Raw genomic sequence first — 21,470 nt, forward strand, 5'->3', positions numbered from 1 at the left:
ATAATATATGTATATAGCTTTGTCTAGGTAGTCTAGTGAGAGAAATGTCTAAACTATTTTGGCTTTTGTTACTGAGAAAAGCCTTCTTCTTTGTCATTTTTTGTACAACATATACAATAAATTTCAGTGTTAAAGCATATTTAGGTAATATATATTGATACTAATTTTGAAATAATTATTTTAGTCTTTTCATACATTTACTTAGTCTCCCATATATAGTCTCTTCCAATTCTACCAATTCTCAGTCCTGAATTTTGCCTTCCTTTCTATATTTAATACTTTGTATAGGCCTTTGGTTAGTTTATTCTGAAAGTATGTCTAGGTGGGATCTTTTTTAAATCTTTGTATTATTGAGAAAATATTAATCGACTTCATGCATGAATAGAACTTCACTAAACATAGAAGCTGTGGCCTTTAGAGTTCTGGAAATGTTACTTCATTTTCTCCTCTAATTTAGGGTTGTGGAGGAAGAAGTTGAAGGCCACTCTGACTCTGGTGATGGTGCTTATTACCTGAGTTTTCCTTTTCATCTGCTTTCAGCGCCTTTCTTTATCATTGATTTTCAGGAATTCCATAGGCTATGTAGGTGTCTATTCTCATTTGAGTTTTCATTCTCTTTGCTTATGAAAATAATGTATATTCTTGTGTATGAGGTAGAGAAACTGGATTGCATTAGGAAAACTCTTTTCTGTTATTTTTCTAAAAATTGCTTCATTTTTGTTGGTTCTGTTCTCTTTTCTTGATATTCCAAGGATACGTAGATTTAATCTCCTGAGTTTATTTTCCAGATGACTTCCATTCATTCTCATTCTTAGCACACATTCATTTCATTACTTGCAAACTCAATGCTTAGAGAATCCAGGCAGGTAACAAAAGATAAAGTAAACAAAGACAGCTGGGGCTGGGTACAAAAAGAATGAAAGATGAGGACTGTGAAGAGCAAACCCCACCTCAAGATGCCAACTATCAGACAACTGGTTCTTAGCAATAACAAAATATTATTGGAATTTCATTTTTCCCTAAAAAACCTCATATCTGTTTTTTAAACAATGTAGTATTTCCCAATGAGGAAAAGAAAACTTCAAAAAAGATCTCACAACTTACCATTGGGGCGGTCTTGGTCAACAACAGAATGATCTGTTATGTCTTTTATAATATTGTCATCCTTTTCAGATTCTGACAATAAACAAGCAAAACTTTGATCAGCATTTTTAACTGAGAACAAAGCAGCTTCCAATACTGACATGAGAGATTTATTTGTGGGAACATTCACAAAGCTTATAAAGGTAGAGGTGTAGTTGGCAGTGTCTTTTTGCAGCAAAGAAAGAAACATAAAACAAGTTGCATGTGTCATGAAAGTCATAGAATTGTGGAAAAGGATATGAAAGGAAGGAAAAAGTACAGAAGATTAAAGGAATATCTAATTTTAATGTTCTTAATGCTTCTAGGACCTAAGTTGTTCACATATGGAAGCCTTGGGTCCTTGAGAAACTCAGATATAGCATGTTGGAAATCCAGTGGTAATTAACATCATCTTCCCCAGGTACCAGAACAGTTAGACAACAGCAATGAGGGAATGCAAACCTGTTCTGGAATGTGAACCTGTTCTGTGTAATGCGGATCTCTTTCTCATACCTCATTTAGATATGGAATCACAGAACATATCTTTTTTTGTTATAATGAATGTTATGCAGGAGATAACATGGCAAAAGGATTCCATGACTATGCGATCTTGCAAAGCTGCACTTCTGAATGTTCCCACGTCTCTCTGGAAGTTATTTAAAAAGGCACTGAGACAAACCTATGAATGGATCAAGAAGAATATAGGAAATGGATCTTTCATCCATTTTACAAATATTAAATTTTTTGAATGCTGAGGAGGAACAGGGAATAAAACAATTCTTTCCCTCTTTGGAGTTTACAATCTAGTAGATATATTTTATGTAGCTAAAAAAGAAAAGTTATTCAAAGATATTTAAAACCACTAGATAATCTTGTCAGCATGTGACTAGGAGACAACTGGAGATGGAAGACCTACACCTGTGTGACTTACAAGTGGGGTTTCTACTGAGTTTGAATCCCTCAGTTGTTAACTTCCTAACAGAGCCAAATCTGATGCAGTCCAACATAAATCATTCTTCTTTGCTTCCCTTTCCCTCTTCCTTCTTTTCCTTCTCTTCCCTCCTTCTGAAAACTAGGAAACAGCTTCAAACATTATGGTTTGAGTTATTATGAGAAAGTTTGTTTCTTCAATATGCTACAAGCAACATTTGATGGACTAGTGAGAAACCTGGGTAGTTAACATATGATTCAAATTTAATAACCAGTGAAGCAAGGGTATACCGGAAGTGTATGGTTTTAATCAACTGTAAATAATTCTCCCAAGGCAAATGTTTTTTTGGCAAATGTTTAATTATATGCACTGTTTCTTATTTCTTTCTGAGACTGACAATAAGTTTAAAAGTCAAGATTAGGAAGCAAAATGGAGCATACACATATTTTCCAAACTATTACCTCACTCATGTCAAATTGTTTTATACCAATTCTCATTAAATATGCCCTTTTGAATTTTGGAGCTAACATGGATTCAAAAACGTCTCTTGAATATTTTTTCCACTAACATTGAAAATAAATAATGGTTGAAAAAGAAGCTAAGTGTATTAGGTTAATTTGAAAATGTTTTGTTTTTGTTTTTAGGGAATGTTATTAAATAGGTAGCTTTGTTCTACTCTCAGTTCTCTCAACATCAGCATTTTAGGACTATCTGGACTTTTACATGCATTTAGAATTTATTCATTAACACTTAACAATAATATACATCACTTATTGTAACAGTATGTTTCTACACAATTATGACTTAAGAAATGTCATTTAAAAGGTTATTTACATTGAGTTTATAAGTTTATAAGTGATATAATGATTCTCATAAGATGATTGAAAAACATTTGAAAAACTAATCATTGCCTTGGTCAAGTTTTGTCATCAAAATCTTTGTCTTCAGCAAATTAGAACTCAATTAATTTTGATTTCCTTAGAGAAAACTTTAACATTAGTGAGGCCCTTTCTGAGCTTATGTGTTCTACATAATTTTTTGTGCAATTTATATAATGCATTTCATTGACTCCAACACATTATCAATAGGTATTTCCACTATTATTTAATGCTACCAAATAAACTATAACACATTATAAATTCTAAGACATATCCTGATTTTTAGAGATAAAGTATATGAAAGAATACGCATCTTACAAATATACAATTTCAGTATGTTTATGTATGCAAATACATATGTCATTATGTACAAAAATATACATGTGTTTATGTGATGACAAGGATTTTGTATTACCATTACCCATTACCAATCCCACTCTGTCTTCTATGTGAGTCTCTTCTCTAGAAATGGTTCTATCTCCACATTTGTCAATAATGATAACATTCACAAATAACTAGGTGGCTGTAGAAGATTGTTTCTGTTGAAGTTACTCTATTAAAAGGATTCCTTGAATTTCCATGCTCATATACTTTAGCCAAGACTGGGTTTGATCCTGTATATTTTAATTCATGGTTCAGATTAAATTATGCTTAGCTGTGGGTATGAAATGACAATGAAGCTTTTCTGTTTAGGATGTAAGGGAAGCTGCACTACATCTTCATATGAAATTATTATATATAATGACAGAGAGGAAATATATACAATGGTACAATGTGTCCCCCAAAGTTCATGTGGTGAAATTTTGACTTACAAGGTTCTGGCATCAGGGGCTGAGACCTTTGGGAAGTGATCAGTTTGTGAGGGTGGAACCCTCAGAAACAGGATTAATGCACTCAAGAAAAGAGTGAGAGAGCTCCCTCATCTCTTCTTCCATGGAGGACAAAGAAAGGAGGCTCTGTGAACTGGAAAGTGGGCCCTCAACAGACACTGAATCAGCCAGCACTTTCATCTTAGACTTCACAGCTTTCAGAACAGGGAGAAGTGAATATCTTTAGTTTAGAAGCTGCCCACTTTGTGGACTTTTGTTATGGCAATCTAAATAGACCAGGGCACCAGTATAAATGGTGACAAAAGAGCTTATTAGTTCTATAAGCTACCATGAAAAATATAGTTGTAAATACCAAATTCTTACAGTACCTTGGATTTGCATTTTATGTAATTCTAAAAATTATCATTTGTCAATGTTAAAAAATGTAAAACAGTTATCACCTAATTCTGAGATTCAATTTTTTTTATAGAAGAGAGTGGAATTAAATTTATATGTAGATTCTGACTTTCAAATACTATAAGTTCAATATCCTATTTAAAGAAATTTTTCAAAAGAGAATATTAAATCAAATATTCAAGGCAAAGGTCTATACATAGATATGCTTTAAAGATTGAGGAGAATAAGAAAAACACTTTCATAAATTAAAAAAACCCTCTCATTGAAAAAATGTTTAAAAGAACATTGAATATTTAAAATTAATTAAACTAAAATAAAACCCCCATAAAACCAAATTTCCAAAAAGTCACTTAATGGATTTGGTTATACATAGTTACGTGGAAATGTACATGTATGAATTTAAGCTGTAATAACAAATGACACTACCGAATTTTTAATAAACATACCTAAACTATAAATCAAAGTAAGCACTATCTTTTCCCAAGATGTCCCTTTACAATAATTATTCTTAACCATAAGGGATCCCTGGATATACTCTAGTAATCCACAAATCCCTTTGAAAAAGACATAAAAATGTGTATATATTAATATGGTCATTTTTTTCTAGAAGGAGACAATTTCTATCATATTCTTATAGGGATCCCTGACCCCAGAAAGGTGAAAAATAACTAAAAATTTATATCCCAAAGCCTGTGACACTGCCATTTCACAGAAGATTTTCAAGACTGTTTTTGAGGAGTTAGCTACTGAGCTTGATGCCCACTTCATGAATTCATCAATGACTGCAAATTTTTAATTCTTAAGACAGATTTCACTTGACAAAATAGCCAACAATATTGGGATGGGAACAATAAATGAGGAAGATCCAACTGATAAAAAACTGAGCAAAAATTAGAGGCAAATATAAAGTATAAAGCAAAGAATGATTAACTGTTTCTGAAGATAATTTCATACCAGGAAGTCTATAAAATGCTTCTGGAAACACTGGTAGCCCCAACAACTATTATAGAATGGTGGCCTGCAAGGACTTCAGTGTAGAAGCTCTAATGGGTTTGTAGAAATAAATGCTGCACAGAAAAACTACACACTAAAAATTCCTTCTCTGGAGGGTGCAAATATCTACACATAAGCACCAGATCTTGATGCAAAGGTTGTATGAAAACAGTCACCTGGTTTTCCCCTGATTCTTGCAAACTGGTATGATTATACCACGAAAATATTGATCCTGGCCTGCTCATCAGAAAGTCTGGTTTATTATGTGAATCACTTGGACAATGTAATTTTTCCTGCATCCAAACAGGGTGCTTATCCTCAGGACCCTAGCATCTATGCAGCTGTTTAAAGCCTCATGGAAATATTGTAATGGGTATTCCTTTATACAAGAAACTACAACTTGCAATACATTTCCAGAGTATTCAGAAGTTGATGATCTGAATATATAAATATTGTATTTAGTCTCAGTGAAGCTGGATTTAGAAAGATGAACTATATTTACCTGAAAAATATCTGGGTCCACAGACAGGACATGGCTCTGGGTGTCAGAAGGCCTAAGTGAGCTATAGTTGGTCATCTGTCTTCATTATGCTCTCATTAACCCCCATTAAAAGGTAGTCAATTATTCCCAGAATTATGAAATCCAGGTACTAATCATCTTTGAGAGAAAGTTGGGAAAAATACCATCAAAGACAACTAATTTTACTTCTATCACAAAACACATTCTAATTTATGAACAGTGGACTTGGGTAAAGCAGCTGTAACATTATTGGGGTGAATATTCGTCTTCAAGTTATTAAAAATATGAGGAAATAAGATAATAAATCATTACAATGGAATGAATACTAGTTGAAGATTGAGATTCAGAATTTGGACTATAAGCTTCAAAACTCTATGGAAATACATTTACTTGCACAATCTTAGTTTCTAGACCTAATAATGGAAAGTTTTGACCTAAATAATTTCTCTAAGATACCTAAAATGTTAATTAATCTGCAGATTGGTCCAAATTATTTATTTGTTCCAGACATCACTTCTCTGTAAGTGTTCTTACTTTTCCCTTATTATCCACCTTCCTGAGTTGAACAGTGCTGAGATTTTTGGTATCAACTTATAAAATAAAGGTTAATAGCACAGCACAGCCACCAGGGCCATGCCAGTCCTCTTTAATTCAGCCACTGGACGAAGAATCATCACGATGTAAAACAGAGCAGCTGGATGTGAAGCTGGGTTGGACCACAATGGAAAAAGAAATGTTAATTACCCTTTCCATCAAGTTAATTTTTCCCTTCTGGCAATGTAAACAAAAGCAAATCTGCTCTTATTTCTGTCTGTGTTTTGGCTGGTTCACTATCCTTGACCTCCTTCTTCTGAGGTCTTTCTGGTCTTGCTTCTCTCTACCTTTTGAAGCCTCAGACATCATTCAAAAAGATTTGGAGAGGCCACAGCATGGAAAGTAGCTATAGCAGGATTAAAATTCTGTTATATAGTTCATCTGTAACAAGAGTTTTATTGTACAATATGGCGACCATAGTTAATAACAATATATTATATACCATTGTCTCTTGGTCACTGCAGAGGATTGGTTCCCTCCCAGACATTCTGAGATGCCAAAATCCATGGATATTCAAAATTAAATACGTCTTGTATAAAATGGGGTAGTATTTTCATATAACCTGTGCATATCTTTCTATAGACTTTAAATCATCTCTAGATAATTTATAATATATAATATAATACATGTCATGTGGAAAATGTTGTTATGCTGTTCAGTAATAATGACAATAAAAGTCTGTAAATATTCAGTACAAACGCAATTTCTGTTTCTTAATGTTGATCCACAGATGAATCTACAGATGCAAAACGTACAGATAAAGAGGACCTGTTATACTTGAAAATTGCTAGGAGGACTGACTTTAAGTTTTCTTACAACAAAAACAAAATGATACGTGACATAATGCATATGCTAATTTGCTTGATTTAGCCATTCTACACCATAGACACACACTATACTTTGGATATGCAATGTCCCTAACAGTCCATGTGTTAAAGGCTTGGTCCTCAGCATGGTGCTATTAGGGGATGATAGAAATTTTAAGAGCTTGAGTGGAGCAGGAGGCCTGAGGTCATTGGAGGTGAGTGCCTTCAAAGGAGACTGTGTGACTCTGGTCTTTTCCTTGTTCTCTCTTCATTCTGAGGCATGAGGTAAACAGGCTTCCTCCAAATGAAGTAAAGTGACATATTTGAAGACTAAGATAAACATTTGGATCCTTTGTGAGAGTTACTAATGCTGTGTGAACTTCAAAGACTGGGGTAACTTCTTGTTAACATTTTTTGTTCTTCACAACTAGAAGGATACACCAACTCATCCAACTGAAAAACAGGAAAAAGGTCTGATCATGGATTTCTATTTTCCACTGTGCTTTTCTTTCCAAGTTTTTTTCAAGTCATTGCATATAATTATCCCATAGGGACTGCTTCAGAGCAGTTCATTTTTATGACATCTACTACACATTTAGTGTTGCCTCTCTTGTTGGATGTTCAAACTGCATCCAACTTTTCTGTTATTCTGTACTGGAGGTTTGAAGGCTGAATTTACTTCTCTCCTCTCTCTCAACCCACTCTTATTTCTGAGATTGGGAGAGAACATCAATGTCTGGAGCTAGAGTAACTAGAAACAGCCCAGAGCAGCTAAGCCTTACAGCAATGTGCAGCCACCCACATCCCTGTGAACTGCCTCTGAAATTGCATCAGATGGTCTAGTATATGCTGCTTTCTGAGTCTCTGATTGAGATAGCTGCCTTGAATGGACGACAAGTATCCAGGAGTTTAATGTAAAATTCCTGACCTCAAAGGATTCAGGAGATAATTACCCAGTTTCCTCACTCCTCAGGGAGATGATTCTGAATGTGTTCTATGTATCTTGTAGAGGAATGAAATACCAGATTCCCTCAGAAGTAGCATGCTTGTTAATAGCCTCCATCTGTGGTCTTCTTGGTCCCTGGTTGCACTTCATGTTTCACTTGTGTTTCTGGAACTACTTCCCAAATAAACATTTGTACATTATCCTTATCTCAGGATTTGTTTTTAGAGAACCCAAACTGAGACACCCAAAGCAACCACCAATCTGTCTCCCAGTGCTTAGTAACAAAAAATGAATGCTTATTTTATTCTCCTGATTTAGGATTTTCTGTTCCCTTATACCATGCTGCCTTTAATTAGGTGACATTAAGATAGTGTCTTCCATATAATCAGGGGAAGTCAGGTAAAGAGATGGTCATGGTTTGCATCATATGACTTTGACATTTGGGTTACATGAGAGATGGGGTCTAGGAAGACATCTACAGGCTGTGCCACAGCAATAAGGTGCCTGGCAAGAGAGCTCTGCCCACCAGGAGAGAAATAATCTTAGATTATGGTGAACAATCAATCGGCTTCTTGAATGGATGACTGTTGGAGAATCTCTTGAGTCTTTAAGGAACTACTTGAGTAGGCCTTGCCTTCTAGATGGTCCAGTGCTTGGGGGAGATAAAATGGTTTTCTCCCGGTCTTGACTCCTTGATTCACTGAGCCTTTGAGGTTTAACATTAATGTGAATCACTTTAGTGGAACTTTAGAGTCTTTGTGGTTCTTCCAAATTCATTGTTTAATTTTAACATTTGTGCCTTAAACATTTCTAAAGTATTTTTTACAAGCATTATTTTAAGAATAGTTTTATTCTTTTAAATCTATTTTTAAAAAATATTCAGCTTAATTATTTCAAAATGTGCAGCACTCAACAAACTTGTACCAGGCCGAAAAACTTACAGAGAGTTAAGAAGGGGAACAGCTTGTTCATGCAGAATAAAACAAGTTCAGTGGATTTCATTTGCAAATATTACCCTGGTGGTAGAAAAAAATGAGTTGACATCTGGTATTAAAGGAAATGGGGTGTAGAGCAGTATTTGTATGATGAAGACAATGTTTTGCCTCATAAACTGAGAAAAATGTGTCAAAATATTGCAAAATTTTATCTTATGAGGGCCTTGGGAAGTATACTAAAGATTAACTTAAAAGTGTTATTTTCTATTTCCAGGAGAATTTTATTTGAATTTGCTACTCAGATTAGGTTTTACCATGAGTTCTAGAAATCATTCTAGTATTGTTAATACAACAAGTATATTAGTCTTCTTGGGTTATGTTATGACTTGTGTTGAGATATCCCCCCAAACCCTCATGTGGTTATAGATGGAGCTTTTTCAGAGGTGGCTGGATCTAGAGTATATGACTGATTCATAGTGCAATGCTAGGATTAAGGGTGCTAGGATTAAGAGTAGTTGATTGCTAAATCAGTCCAGTGATGGGTTTGGCACCTGCCCTAATCCTGATAGCTTAGAAAGAATATAAATGGGGCAGAAAGATGCTGCTAAGTTCCCTTGCTTGCCTTGCTGCCTTCTGCCTGCCATGAACAATTTCTCCTCTGCAATGCCCATCTGCCATGCCATGCTGCCTTGGAGCCAGCCAACTATGAACTGAAACCTCTACAAACTGTGAGTTAAATAAACCTTTCCTCTTTAACTTTATGTGTCATGTTTTTGGTCTTAGCAATGAGAAAAGTAACTAAGACAGGCTGTCATAACAGGTCATGTTAGACTGGATGGCTCTGACAACAAACCATTTTTCTTCACAATTCTGGAGGTAGGAACTGCATGATCAACCTACTGGTCAGTTTGGTTTCTGGTGAGGGCTCCTTTCTTCACTTGTAGATAGCTGCCTCTAGTTGTGTTCTCAATTAGCTTTTCTTCAGTGTGTGTACTTGAAGAGAAAAATATTTCATTCTTTCTTCCTCTTTTGTAAGGGCACTAATCCCATGAAGAGGACCTTACCATTGTGACCTTATCTAACTCCCACAGTCCTGTCTTAATTACTTTTCTCGTTTTTGAGACAAAATACTTGACCCTCAAAGTAAAAGGAGGAAATGTTCATTTGGCTCACAATTCATGACAGAGAGATGTCACAGAGAAACAGTTCATGGTGTGAGGAAGGCAGTAAAGCAGCAAAGTAGCAAAGAAGCAGCAGCAGCAACCTGCCTCTCCCTTTTCTCCCTTTCAGGCTACCTATTCTTTGTGTGGTAGCTACCTGTTCTTTGTGTGGTGCCACCCACACACACGGTGGGCCTTCTTATTATCTACATCTAGAACTATGCCAAACCAATCAGTGGACTAATTTAGTAATCACACACCCTTAATCCCAGCATTGTACGCTTAATCCCAGCATCACAAAGCCTAGATCCAGCCACCTCTGAAAAGCCCCACCTATGACTGCATGAGGCTTTGGGAGGACATCTAGACACAAGCCATAACAAGTCTCATCTCCAAATATCTTCATATTAGGGATCAGAGTTTCAACATATGCTTTTTGTAGAAAAAGGGGTGACACACATAGTCCATAACACTGATATATTCATTTATGCACATAGCTGTTTGAATAGTTTATCTAATTTTTTAAATGTTAGATATTCAATGTGTTATACATGGTGTGCATCAGGAGAAAGTCACAAAATAGATTTGGAAATGGAATCGTCCCTAAATGGGATTCCCTTCCCTTATCCCAATTTTCTGGGATCACATTTCTATTGGTCCTTAAACTACATCAAATAATCAGTGTTTGCATAGTATGGATAAATTAATGATAAAGTAATCTGGGTTGATATTTGACACATTTCATTGGCATTGATATTGGCCAATAAGAATGGCCATGCTGGCAGATCTGGGGCAAAGTCCTGGAGCCCCACAGGTTGCCTGGGATAGAAAGGTGGTGGGAAGCAGGGTCACTTGTAAGGAGGGGAATTAAGTCATTGCTTAACAAACATCACATAAACATTTCAGTATTTAAAAAACATCTACAGCAGTGCCAGGATGTGGTGGCAGAATATCAATATCGTGTAGAGAAATATATTGACAAAATCCACAAAAAGATAACAATAGTAGTTTATTAGCCAATAGTCCCTAATATTCTAATATTGATGAAAAGAATAAGTAGTTTATCCTAAGAGTCTACAATGTAAGGACTGAATGATTCTCATGCACACATTTGTCCTTATCTCTTATTTTATAATTCTTACCAGATAAAGCATGATTGCAAATAGAATCAGCAGTAGAAATTTTAGGTCAGCAGTAGTTCTGTCTGGAACACCACATCTCATTATGGCAACAGCATAGCCCCTGTCCTTTGGTTATATCCTATTGGTTCCTCCACCACTGATGAGGAAAACTCATGTGATGGGTCCTTCACAGTAGATGAAGCTGATGACCACCATGTTGGTGGATGTAGAGGGATAGTGGATAAGACCACCTGTCCCGAGTGTCTACCTTGTCCCCTACCAGTCCCAGGACAGCGTTTCCTTCTTTGTGGGTTTGTTTTTAATTTTTATTTTAATCTAATAGAAATAGATATTAATAAAGAAAATATAATCAAGAGTCTTTTTAATTCTATGAAGAAATAAAACAAAATTTCATAACAATAATTACAGACTAAGAATGGTGAGTGTACTGTGTATATCATTATCTTAAAATGTTCTTCAGAGGACAAGTCATAAACAAAAGAAGATTCCCTCTTACAAAGAAGAAACAAACAAATAAAAGGACAATTTTTTTTTAATGAACAAAACAAACTATAGTATAAATGAAACAAATTAGCATTTATCTTAAAATATTTTTGAGACAACATAATAGATAATTTAGGGAGTTATTTGAATTTTCTCTACTTACTATTTATCTATTCTCTCTCTCCTCTCTCTCTCTCCTCTCTCTCTCTCTGGCTCTTTCTCTCACATTTCTTATGTAAGAGAAAGAATGTGATTTTTAAGCTTGTGTTTGACCTTTTTTTTTTTTGGTACCGGGGATCGAACTCTGGTCCTCATGCTTGCATAGCAGGCGTCGAAGCCACTGAGCTAAATCCCCGGCCCCATGTTTGACTTTATTTCACTTAACATTATGTTCTCAAGTTCTATCCATTTGCCTATGAATTCCTCAAGCTTATCTTTATGGCAAAGTAGTACTTCATTGTACATAAACACTACATTTAATTTATCCATTCATCTGTTGATGGACATATATGCTATTTCCAAGTGCTAGCTATTATAAATTTTGTTGCTATAAACATGGGTTTGCATGTATCCCTGTAATATGATAACTTGAAATCTTTTGGGAAGATACCTAGAAAGGGTATACCTGGATCAAATGGAATTTCTATTTTTAATTTTTTGCTTTAAAGGGAAGTCTATTTGTTATTAGAAGGGACAGCTATGAGAGGATTGCCAAAGTATACATTACATAACTGAACATTTTCTTAAAAAGTTGTGTTCCTAATTTTTGTAAAAAAACCCAACTTAAATTCTTAGCTTTTCATTGAATATAAAGAAAAATGCAAATCTGATAAATGTACAGCTAGATATATTAATGCAAATTGAACAATTCTGTATAACCATAACCAGGTCAAAAAATAGAACAAGTGCAGAATTCTAGAAAACCCCTCATCCTTCCTTCCAGCTGCTACCACAGTTTAACAATCATCCTTCCAACTTCTCCACAGCTCTGTTGTTTAGTTGTTCCTGTTTTGGAACTTTACATAAACAGAATTACACATAAAATGCACTCATCTATGTCTGGTTACTTCTGTTCAATGATATATTTGTGAAATTCACTCATCTCGTTGAATGTGAATGTGAATTTTAATTGCATCATGAAAGTTAGTTCTGTCAATAGACCCTATGGTGAACCTTATTTGAAGAGTGAAAATAGATTTTCTTCTTTTTTCAAACATCATATATTCACTGTACTTCTATATTCTGCCTTTGAACCTAACATTTCTTCATTACAGTTTTTCTTAAGCATGAGCATGCATTGAGGTCCCCAGAAGGGCTTGCTAGCTCACAAACTGCTGGGTCCCAACCCCAGAATCCCCCAATCCTGAAGTCTGGAGTGAGGGCTGGGAATTTGCATATGTAACTAGTTCCCAGATGATACTCAATCTGCTGCAAAGGAACTACTCTTTGAGAACTATAGTGAATACACTGATTTTGTTAACGCCTAAGAGTACGTAAGTCTTCTTTCATTTAAAGCAGAACTTGGGTAAGTAAATATCTTCATCTGGAAGTTCAGATTTTCTACCACAGGGAGGGCAGAATGTCACATGTGATGAGGAAGGACATGACTAAAATAGGTGAGTTCCATATCAATACATGAAGATGTGAGAGTCATTTTCAGGGCACTCCTTCTTAACAGTACATATGTAGAACCCTACTGTTAAAAGTCTGTTAATCCTCTTGTGTCTTTAGAAAATAACCTGTCCAAAAATCAAGAAAGGCTTATGGCATGGCATTAATGATTGCATCAAGTTCTACAGGCAAGAGATCTTTAAGAATAAAGGCTAAAGAGTGAAAGTAATGGATTCTCCCTATAGCATACTCTCCTTGAGCTAAATCTAAACACCATCCAATACATTAAACATCAACCACCTGTGCTTAGTGGGTATATATGATGTGACAAGTCAGGACAACATGTTATGTAAGTGTAAAATAGTGCAATTCACAGACTTAGTACACAAAGAATGTAAAATAGCTGATAATTTTTATGTTGTCCATATTTTTCAGTTGGTTTATCTCAGCTGTATTAGTTAAATAAAGTACAGTAATAAAACCATTTACACCTGTTTCTTTTTCCTTTCTTAATATGGCTGTTACAAAATTTAAATTACATATATATTTCTCATTTGAGGACCACATTTACTTCTACTGAACTGTGCTGCTCCAGAGAATTTAGCATTAGATTGATTTATACAAATAATTAAATCATATTTATTTGAAGTCCAGGATGATGAAAATGGAAAATTGTACTTTTCCAAGGATCATCCATTAGGAACTAGAAAATCTGGCTTATAGAGAAGCAGCTACAAATGGAGATAGGAATGGTCAGGATGAAGAAAATAATTAGGCATAATCAATCTTCTGAGATGGAACAGAGGAAGACAGAATAATAAAGTTGTAACAAGTATCATGTTAAGAAAACTTTTTACACCCAAATAATATCCAATGGCTGAAAATTTTTGCTTTGTGTTGATTTGACCCAATTTTCTTAGTCTGGTATTCAGAGTCCTCCATAATCAGGCTTCCTCTTCAGCAACCAATTAGTGTGATGATGGATCCTTCATTTGATTCAAGTGAGTTTGTTCCCTGCACCTAAAATGGGTCTTTTGATGTCCTACTTTCAACCTTTCATAGATATTCTTCTTTCTAACTCAAATAGCTTCCATCTGTGCATCTTCTAGATCTCATCTCAGATCTCACATTCTCTATCCACTCATAGGTAGGGCCATGCCAAGGATGCTTCGTAACTTGAAGCATTCCAGGGAGGTTTCCATGTAACCCCTCTTGGCACCTGCCATGCTCTGGCTGGTGCTCTTTCCTCTCTTTCATCCTAGCCATGTGGCCTCAGACTAGTGCATGATTCCTCTTTGTTTCACCTTCTTTGTAAATTGGGATGATAACTGCATTCTGAATGATAGATGAAGACGGAGAGTATGAAAACCTTTAAAGTTCTTAGAATGGAAGGTGGTATAGAATTAGGGTTAGATGAATACTGGTTGATATTATTGCTACTAATATTAGGTATATATTACATGTAAATTCCTTGGAAGGCAAGAACCATATCTTTTCTTCATATTGCTTAATGTCTTAAAAGGATTTAAGACCTTCAAATTATCTGTTGATAGTCGTAAGAAAGACCAATAGAATTGAATTGGTAGCTCCTAGAGGGCTCGGACAATTTAACAAGACCGTGTCTCAAAATAAAATGAAAAAGGGCTGGAGATACAGCTCAGTGTTTCCTGGGTTCAATTCTCAGTAATACACACATGCACACACACGTGTGTGTGTGTGTGCATGTGCCTGTGCATGCTATGATCTGTCCATTGACTGGTAAGGGTACTAGGCCTTAGGAGCTGTCACTTTTTCTTAATAAAACCATGAACTTTGAAAGATAGAAAGCTACTTGATTTATATAGGGTTCAAACATATGCAGTAAACTTTAGACTCATTAAAACCAGCTATCTGCTTAATAAGTTAGTGTGTAAAACCAGAGGCCAAATATAGTAAGATCTGTGGCACCAGAAAAATCAAAACCAAACCAATACCAAAAAAATTCATGGATCAGGGTTTTGCATGAGCTTCTGTTGTACCACGTCCTCATTTATTAGCTTACATAAAGATCCTGTTGCTCCACGGCAGGTATCATTGTTGAGAGAACAACTTCAAATGTAATTTTGGAATTAGGATTTAAATAATAAAAACATAATAAAAATTATGGAGTAAATCTGCTATAAAGCATAGAACATGAAAAAATTTAAACATATCGTCAGTTAGTTCTACGCATTACTGGCTTTAAAAATAGAAGATAACTTGAAATGTACTGATTTCCTAGAAAACAAATATGAAAGAATCATGGCACATACTACTCATTTTTTCCCCTTAGGATTAGCTGATATTCAACCCAGGATTAAAGTGTGTGTTTGTGCATGTGCACATTTCTTTATATAGAGCAGACTCATGTCAAAAGAAAAAAAACCCAGAAAACTGTAGAAATGAGAGATTTTTTTCTCAAAGTCTCTTCTCAACTTATTCATTAGCTCTAAATATTGTGGAGCCCTTGGCAAGTTATCCAAACTAAGTCTTGGTTGCCTTGTTTGTAAAGGGAAACAGTAACAATATATACCATTTATCTCTGGAAGATATTTGGTAGCTGTTCACCAGACCCCTTTCCATTCTCTATCACACAGGAAGGAGGAACTGCAGACTCAAGAATCCCTCCTTGCAGTCATGTGGCCCATGTGACTCATGTGAATGAGTTCTAGCTGATGGGCAATGAGGAGATGTGACATGTGCCACTTTCAAGCCTGGCCATGAAAACCTCCAGTGTAACCCTTTTCTCTCCCTACTTCCCATTTGCTGAATAGATGTCAAGACTCAGGACAACTTTGGAGACCACAGGTAAAAAAATCATGACCCTCTACTAGTCTCACTCCTTGACTGCAGGGATAATGATTTACTATTGTGGCTTTTTCACGAATGAGAAATTTCTCTTGTGCAAGCTTCATGTTTTTGTTATCATAGCGTGATTAACGCGAATTCTGCTTCAACGAGACACTGAAAGAACTAAGTGAGATGATATTTGGGGAACTATCCGTCATTAGTCAAGACCAACCAATTAATATCTGTGTACAAAGCTCTTAGAGACACAGAATTACTTCATTGCTGTTGGAAAGATTTTCAATATAAAAGAAGAAATTAGCAAAGATGACATGACCTGACAGAAAAGATATTTTGGGGATATGAGAAAGGAATATGATTATAATATTTTAACCCCGGCTTCATTTTTTCTCTCCTGAAAAATCTGCAAAATTCTTGTGGTGGTAAGAGTGGATTGTAGTCTGCTACAGAATCATTGTCTCTATTTGGGAGGAAGTAGTCCCCTCCCGTTTTTCTTCCTTCCAGGAATCCTGTTATATGATATGATAAGAAGATAGGATCTTCACAGCTAGAACTATACTGTACTTAAGAATCCGGGGCATATGGTTACCATATGGACCACAAGCAAATTCCTGGATTTCTTCATACTTGATGAAAAGGGAGATTGCTGAGTAGGAAGTATAGTTCAGACAGGAGGGGAAAGGCATGGGAGGACATGGAAGAATATACTTATAAAATGAAGAGACACTGTTAAGGAAATAAAGAAGGGGCAAGAGTTTGATGTGATGTTGGAGAAGGATTTGGATGATCTTCAACCTGGGACGTTGTTCAGAAGAGGAATATGTATTCATGGATAAGTTAGCTGGAGCTGGGGCTCTGGGGTGCTGACCTGCTGCTCCTGCTCTGGATCCTGGTAATGATCAGTGTTAAGTGATAACTCAAGTGGCTGTCAATCCACATTGTTTAGATTAGTATTAGTCTGTACAGGGCTTCTGGTTAGAAGGAGGCTCCAAAGAGCATGGAACAGGGATTAAGAAAGTACAGGGCTAAAAAAGGACAGTTGCTTACTTTCCTGAATTGTGAAGAAAGATGAAAGGAAACCCAGTGCTTGGTGCTTGGAGTAGTCTCAAGGCCTTAATTGTCCACCCCAGGGTTGAGATCCATGGGGATGTTTGTCCCAATACATGACTGAAATAGTGATTTAATTTCTATCAAGTGATGGTTTCTGCCTCAGGACATGTTAAGGACAGAGGCGAAACAGGCAACATACTTGGACCAGTTAAACTGAAGCCATGTAATGGGTTTTCAGGTTTTTGAGAGTCTTAGATTCTTTAGAATTGGCTAGGATCAGAAAAACAACATAAATCATTAATCAAACAAGGAGAAATGTTGTCTTTTGCACTATGCTAAGTCTCAAAACAGGGCATGGTTTTTGTTTTGAGTGCAGGCACATTTATATGAGTGTCACTGTCCCTTCTGTCAGAGGGAAATAACCAATTTGCCTTTCTATTTTAATTCAATTTATTGGATGCAAAATATCAGGGCTAATTACAAAATGAAATAGGAAGATAAACTTCCTATTAAATGCTATCAGCACTTATTAAGAAACCTTGTGTTTGCACTTGTTTAAAAATATTCATCCACAGGAAATAGAGTGGAACAATGGTCAGTAGAGACTGAGGATAGGAATGTGGGAGGGGGTGGAAAGAAATCAGATAAGGGGCACTAAAGCACAGTAAAAAGAAAAATTAGTTCCGGTTTTCTAGCACAGTAGAGTAGCTATTGATTATGTCATTTTATGATACCTTTAAAAATAACTTGGAGATTAAAGTGCTGTGTTCTCTGATTTGATCACAACCCAGTGTATATGTGTATCTAATTATTGTACAGTACTTGATAAGTTTATATGTACAAGTTTATATCTCAATAAAAAGAAAAAAGAAAAAAGTTTCTGTCTTTTGACATTAGCTACCTAATCTGTTTTCTTTTAAGGAATGCAGCAGTTCTGAGACATACATATATATATATATATATATATATATATATATATATATATATATAATTAGGGATCATTAGGAATGAGAAAATATCATTAGGAATGAGATAGGATAAAACATTTCTACTTGCAAAAGTCTATTGTCAAAAATTATTATAGCCTACATGCTTCCTTGAAACTTGGAAGAATGGTTCCCCAATACCATTGTACCATTATGAATTTCAGACCTCAGTTTTTAAAAGAAATTTTATCATTGTTTTAATCATTTTTTGTTATAATCTTTTAATTCCTTAAAATAAAAACTTTAAGTTTTCTAACTGTTGTTAGTAGAATGTTATTTCCTAAATTGTATGTTGTGATATTTTAAAAAATTATTCTACCTCTCCTAAAAAGGGAACAAACAAAATGTTAAAAAATATCAGATTTTATCAGTTAATGTGATACATGTCACATACTTGAATTTCCCTGAGCTTCTTAGCTCGTTGTAGCATGTTGGAGACTCTGAGAAGTCCTGTGCTGTAGAAACCACTGAACTTTACCTAACTTTAGAGTTTCCAGTTTTTTGACTTCTGAGATTAATCAAGGAAAACTTATTAAGACCTTCAAGAATATTTTAACATTCTAGGCATGGAAATACCTGAGCAAAAGCTACACTATGTTGCCTGTAAATTTGATGTGTATATTTTTACTACCTTTCTCTTGTTTCATTGCCTAGTCAAAATATAATCATGTGCCTTTTCAGATGAACCATTGTCATAATCTCTGGCTTTTAGTGGAGTTATATCTTATATAGTAGCAAAAATGTATATCGTTACTATTAACTCCAGAACTCCTTAATATACCCTTCAAGTACAGTATTACTTTTTAAATTCAGACATTATCGCATATATGAGTCCAGTAATGCACATTAAAGTTTGAAAATCTTTCATCTAGTATAAAAGACATTTCATAGAAAACAGATTGTACTTAATTAGCAGACATTCTGTGTTTATCCAGTCTGCTAGACATACCATTTTTTGTGGGAATATTCCAAAAAGTTACTCCAACTATTATTTTTATACTAATTAACAAACAAGTGACAAGGTCAGAAAAAATTGTAGGTTAAGAATAGTAAATAGGGGCCAGGAATTTAGCTCAGTGGTTCCGCCGCCTGCCTTGAAAGTGGGAAGTCCTGAGTTCGATCCCCAGTACCAAAAAAAAAAAAAAAAAGAATAGTAAATAGTATACTTTCAGGAGTCAAAGTTAAATGTTTTTTAATATGACAGAGATATGATTTTAATTTGCAAGTAGATAAGATGGTGTGCATTTTATATTGGGTGAGTATACATCAAAGGTTTCTCTAGTCCTAGTGTGATCAATTGTCCAGGTTTACTTACCAGCATTTCCCATCATTCTCAAAGTATGTTGGTTTTGAGAATATATGATTACAGTTATAGCTTGGTGTCTGTGGGGATTGGTTCTAGGATACCATGTGGATACCAAAATCTTAAGTGTCTTATGTAAAATGGCGTAGTATTTTTGTATAACCTAATCACATCCTCCTATATACTTTAAATTACCTCTAAGGGACTTATAATGTAAATACAATGAAAATAGTTGTCATTCTATATTGTTCACAGAATAATAACAAGAAAAAAGTCTGTATATGTTCAGCACAGATTCAGATTTTTTCCAATTATTTTGATCCTTGGGTAGTTAAATCTATGAATGCAGAACCCAAGGACGTGGAAGGCCAACAGCACTTTTGTTAGGTAATGCTAACAAAAGCATTCAAAAATATGGGTATAAAGACCTGCCATTCTAGTTCTCATGTACAAGAGGATACAAACAGGTAGAAAAATAATGGAAGAGACAGAAGGAAAGTCTATGTTTGGTTTTCCAGCAGGACTACCTAGCTTTCAAGGCCCTACTTGTGAACAGGGGCTGGGTTGAGAGCTCAGAAGTGTCCTGCTTGCCTGTATAGTTCACTCTAGTTGCTTTCCAACATTCTACTAGTATGCCCCAGTATAGTGTACTGAAGGATGTTCACATTGTTTTCCTGGGACTGGGCCACATTTCTCATTATATATTTTGAGTAATAGCTGTGGTAGAACCTCTCTAACATGCATTAGCATTAGCATTACCATTTCTTTATTTTCTGACAAATCAATGATATACAGGGGTCCCCACCTGGAGTACAGATTCTGAAGCCAACACATAAATTTGACAACAGTGTTGGCTAACAAAACGTTGCATCACCTGTGGAAAGTTTATCATGTTTGGGAAGCTATTGCAACCACTTCAAATATATTAATGTTTTTAAGTTTCACCATCCCATGATATAAATACTATTATTATCCACATTTTACACAAGAGAAAACCTGGGACACAAGCTAAGAAAGTTTCAAAGGGCACAAAGCAGTGGTGGTATGAATCCAAAAGAAATGGAGGCTCATAAAGCCTGCAAGGTCTGATTAAAGGAACTCCGAAAGTCGGCCACCAGATCTGAAAATAATTATAGGTATGGTCATGCAAACGTAAATCTGTTTGGCCCTAGTTTAAGTCCAAAATAATATGTTAGACAAAGGAATTGAAAACGCACTCAAATAATCCCTGTTTCCTAGTCTGGGATGATTTTGTTTTCAAGCCTCATTACATAGATGTTTAGAAAGATGTGTCAAGAGATTATATTACTGAACTGATTGTTACAAATATATTATTACAGCCATACTTAATTTGTAAAGGGAAATAATTACTATGGCTTGGGTCTGAAATGTGCCTCAAGAGCTCAGGTGTTGAAGGCAAGATGCCAGCGCAGGAGTGTTCATGGGTGGGGCCTTTGGGTGATGATTGGATCATGACTGCCTTGAACTCACCAATTAATTCATTCATTGATGGATTTACAACTTAATGAGCCATTGGAAGGAGGTAGAAACTTTCAGAGATGGGGCCCAGTTGAAGGAAGTAGGTCATAGGAGGGACATATTTTTTGAAGGACATATTTTTTCCCTGGTCCTTTCCCCTTTTACCAGTTGTAAGATGTTTTATTTCATCTGAGGTGGAGGATATGCCAATTATCTTCATTTGAGCATTATAGTGTATAATGTATACATGTGTTGAAATGTCACACTGTTAACCCATACATATTTATTATGCACATTTATTTGTTATTTATCATATTTATTATGTATCAACTATAATAAACATTTCAAAAGGTGTTTATTTTTATTGTCTTATAGAAAAAGAAAATCCAAGTATAAAAATGAATAAATAGAGCAATGGAATTCTGAAAGGAAATTTCCCCTATCAGGAGTCCTAATAATAGTAAAGATATTTTGGGAAA

The 21,470-nt window shown here is 35.3% G+C and overlaps 1 protein-coding gene across 11 annotated transcripts in view; it reads right to left on the bottom strand.

Moving 5' to 3' along the window:
* The window catches only part of Macrod2 (mono-ADP ribosylhydrolase 2), a 2,157,923-nt gene that overhangs the window by 93,221 nt on the left and 2,043,232 nt on the right, over positions 1-21,470 (bottom strand). For 9 of the 11 annotated variants that reach the window (XR_015442057.1, XR_015442059.1, XR_015442058.1 and 6 more), the window contains one exon: positions 1,105-1,176. The exons of the other annotated variants lie outside the window; for them this stretch is intronic. Coding sequence is in view for 4 of the 9 variants with exons in the window: in XM_087189050.1 (XP_087045176.1) it covers positions 1,105-1,176 (72 nt within the window). In the remaining 5 variants the exon portion in view is untranslated. The remainder of the gene's footprint in view (positions 1-1,104; positions 1,177-21,470) is intronic. 11 annotated transcript variants of the gene reach the window in all.

This window comes from Heterocephalus glaber, unplaced genomic scaffold (genome assembly GCF_053883595.1).
Source record: "Heterocephalus glaber isolate CG9 unplaced genomic scaffold, H.glaber_assembly_v1.0 deba00001532, whole genome shotgun sequence".
Lineage (NCBI taxonomy): Eukaryota > Metazoa > Chordata > Mammalia > Rodentia > Bathyergidae > Heterocephalus > Heterocephalus glaber.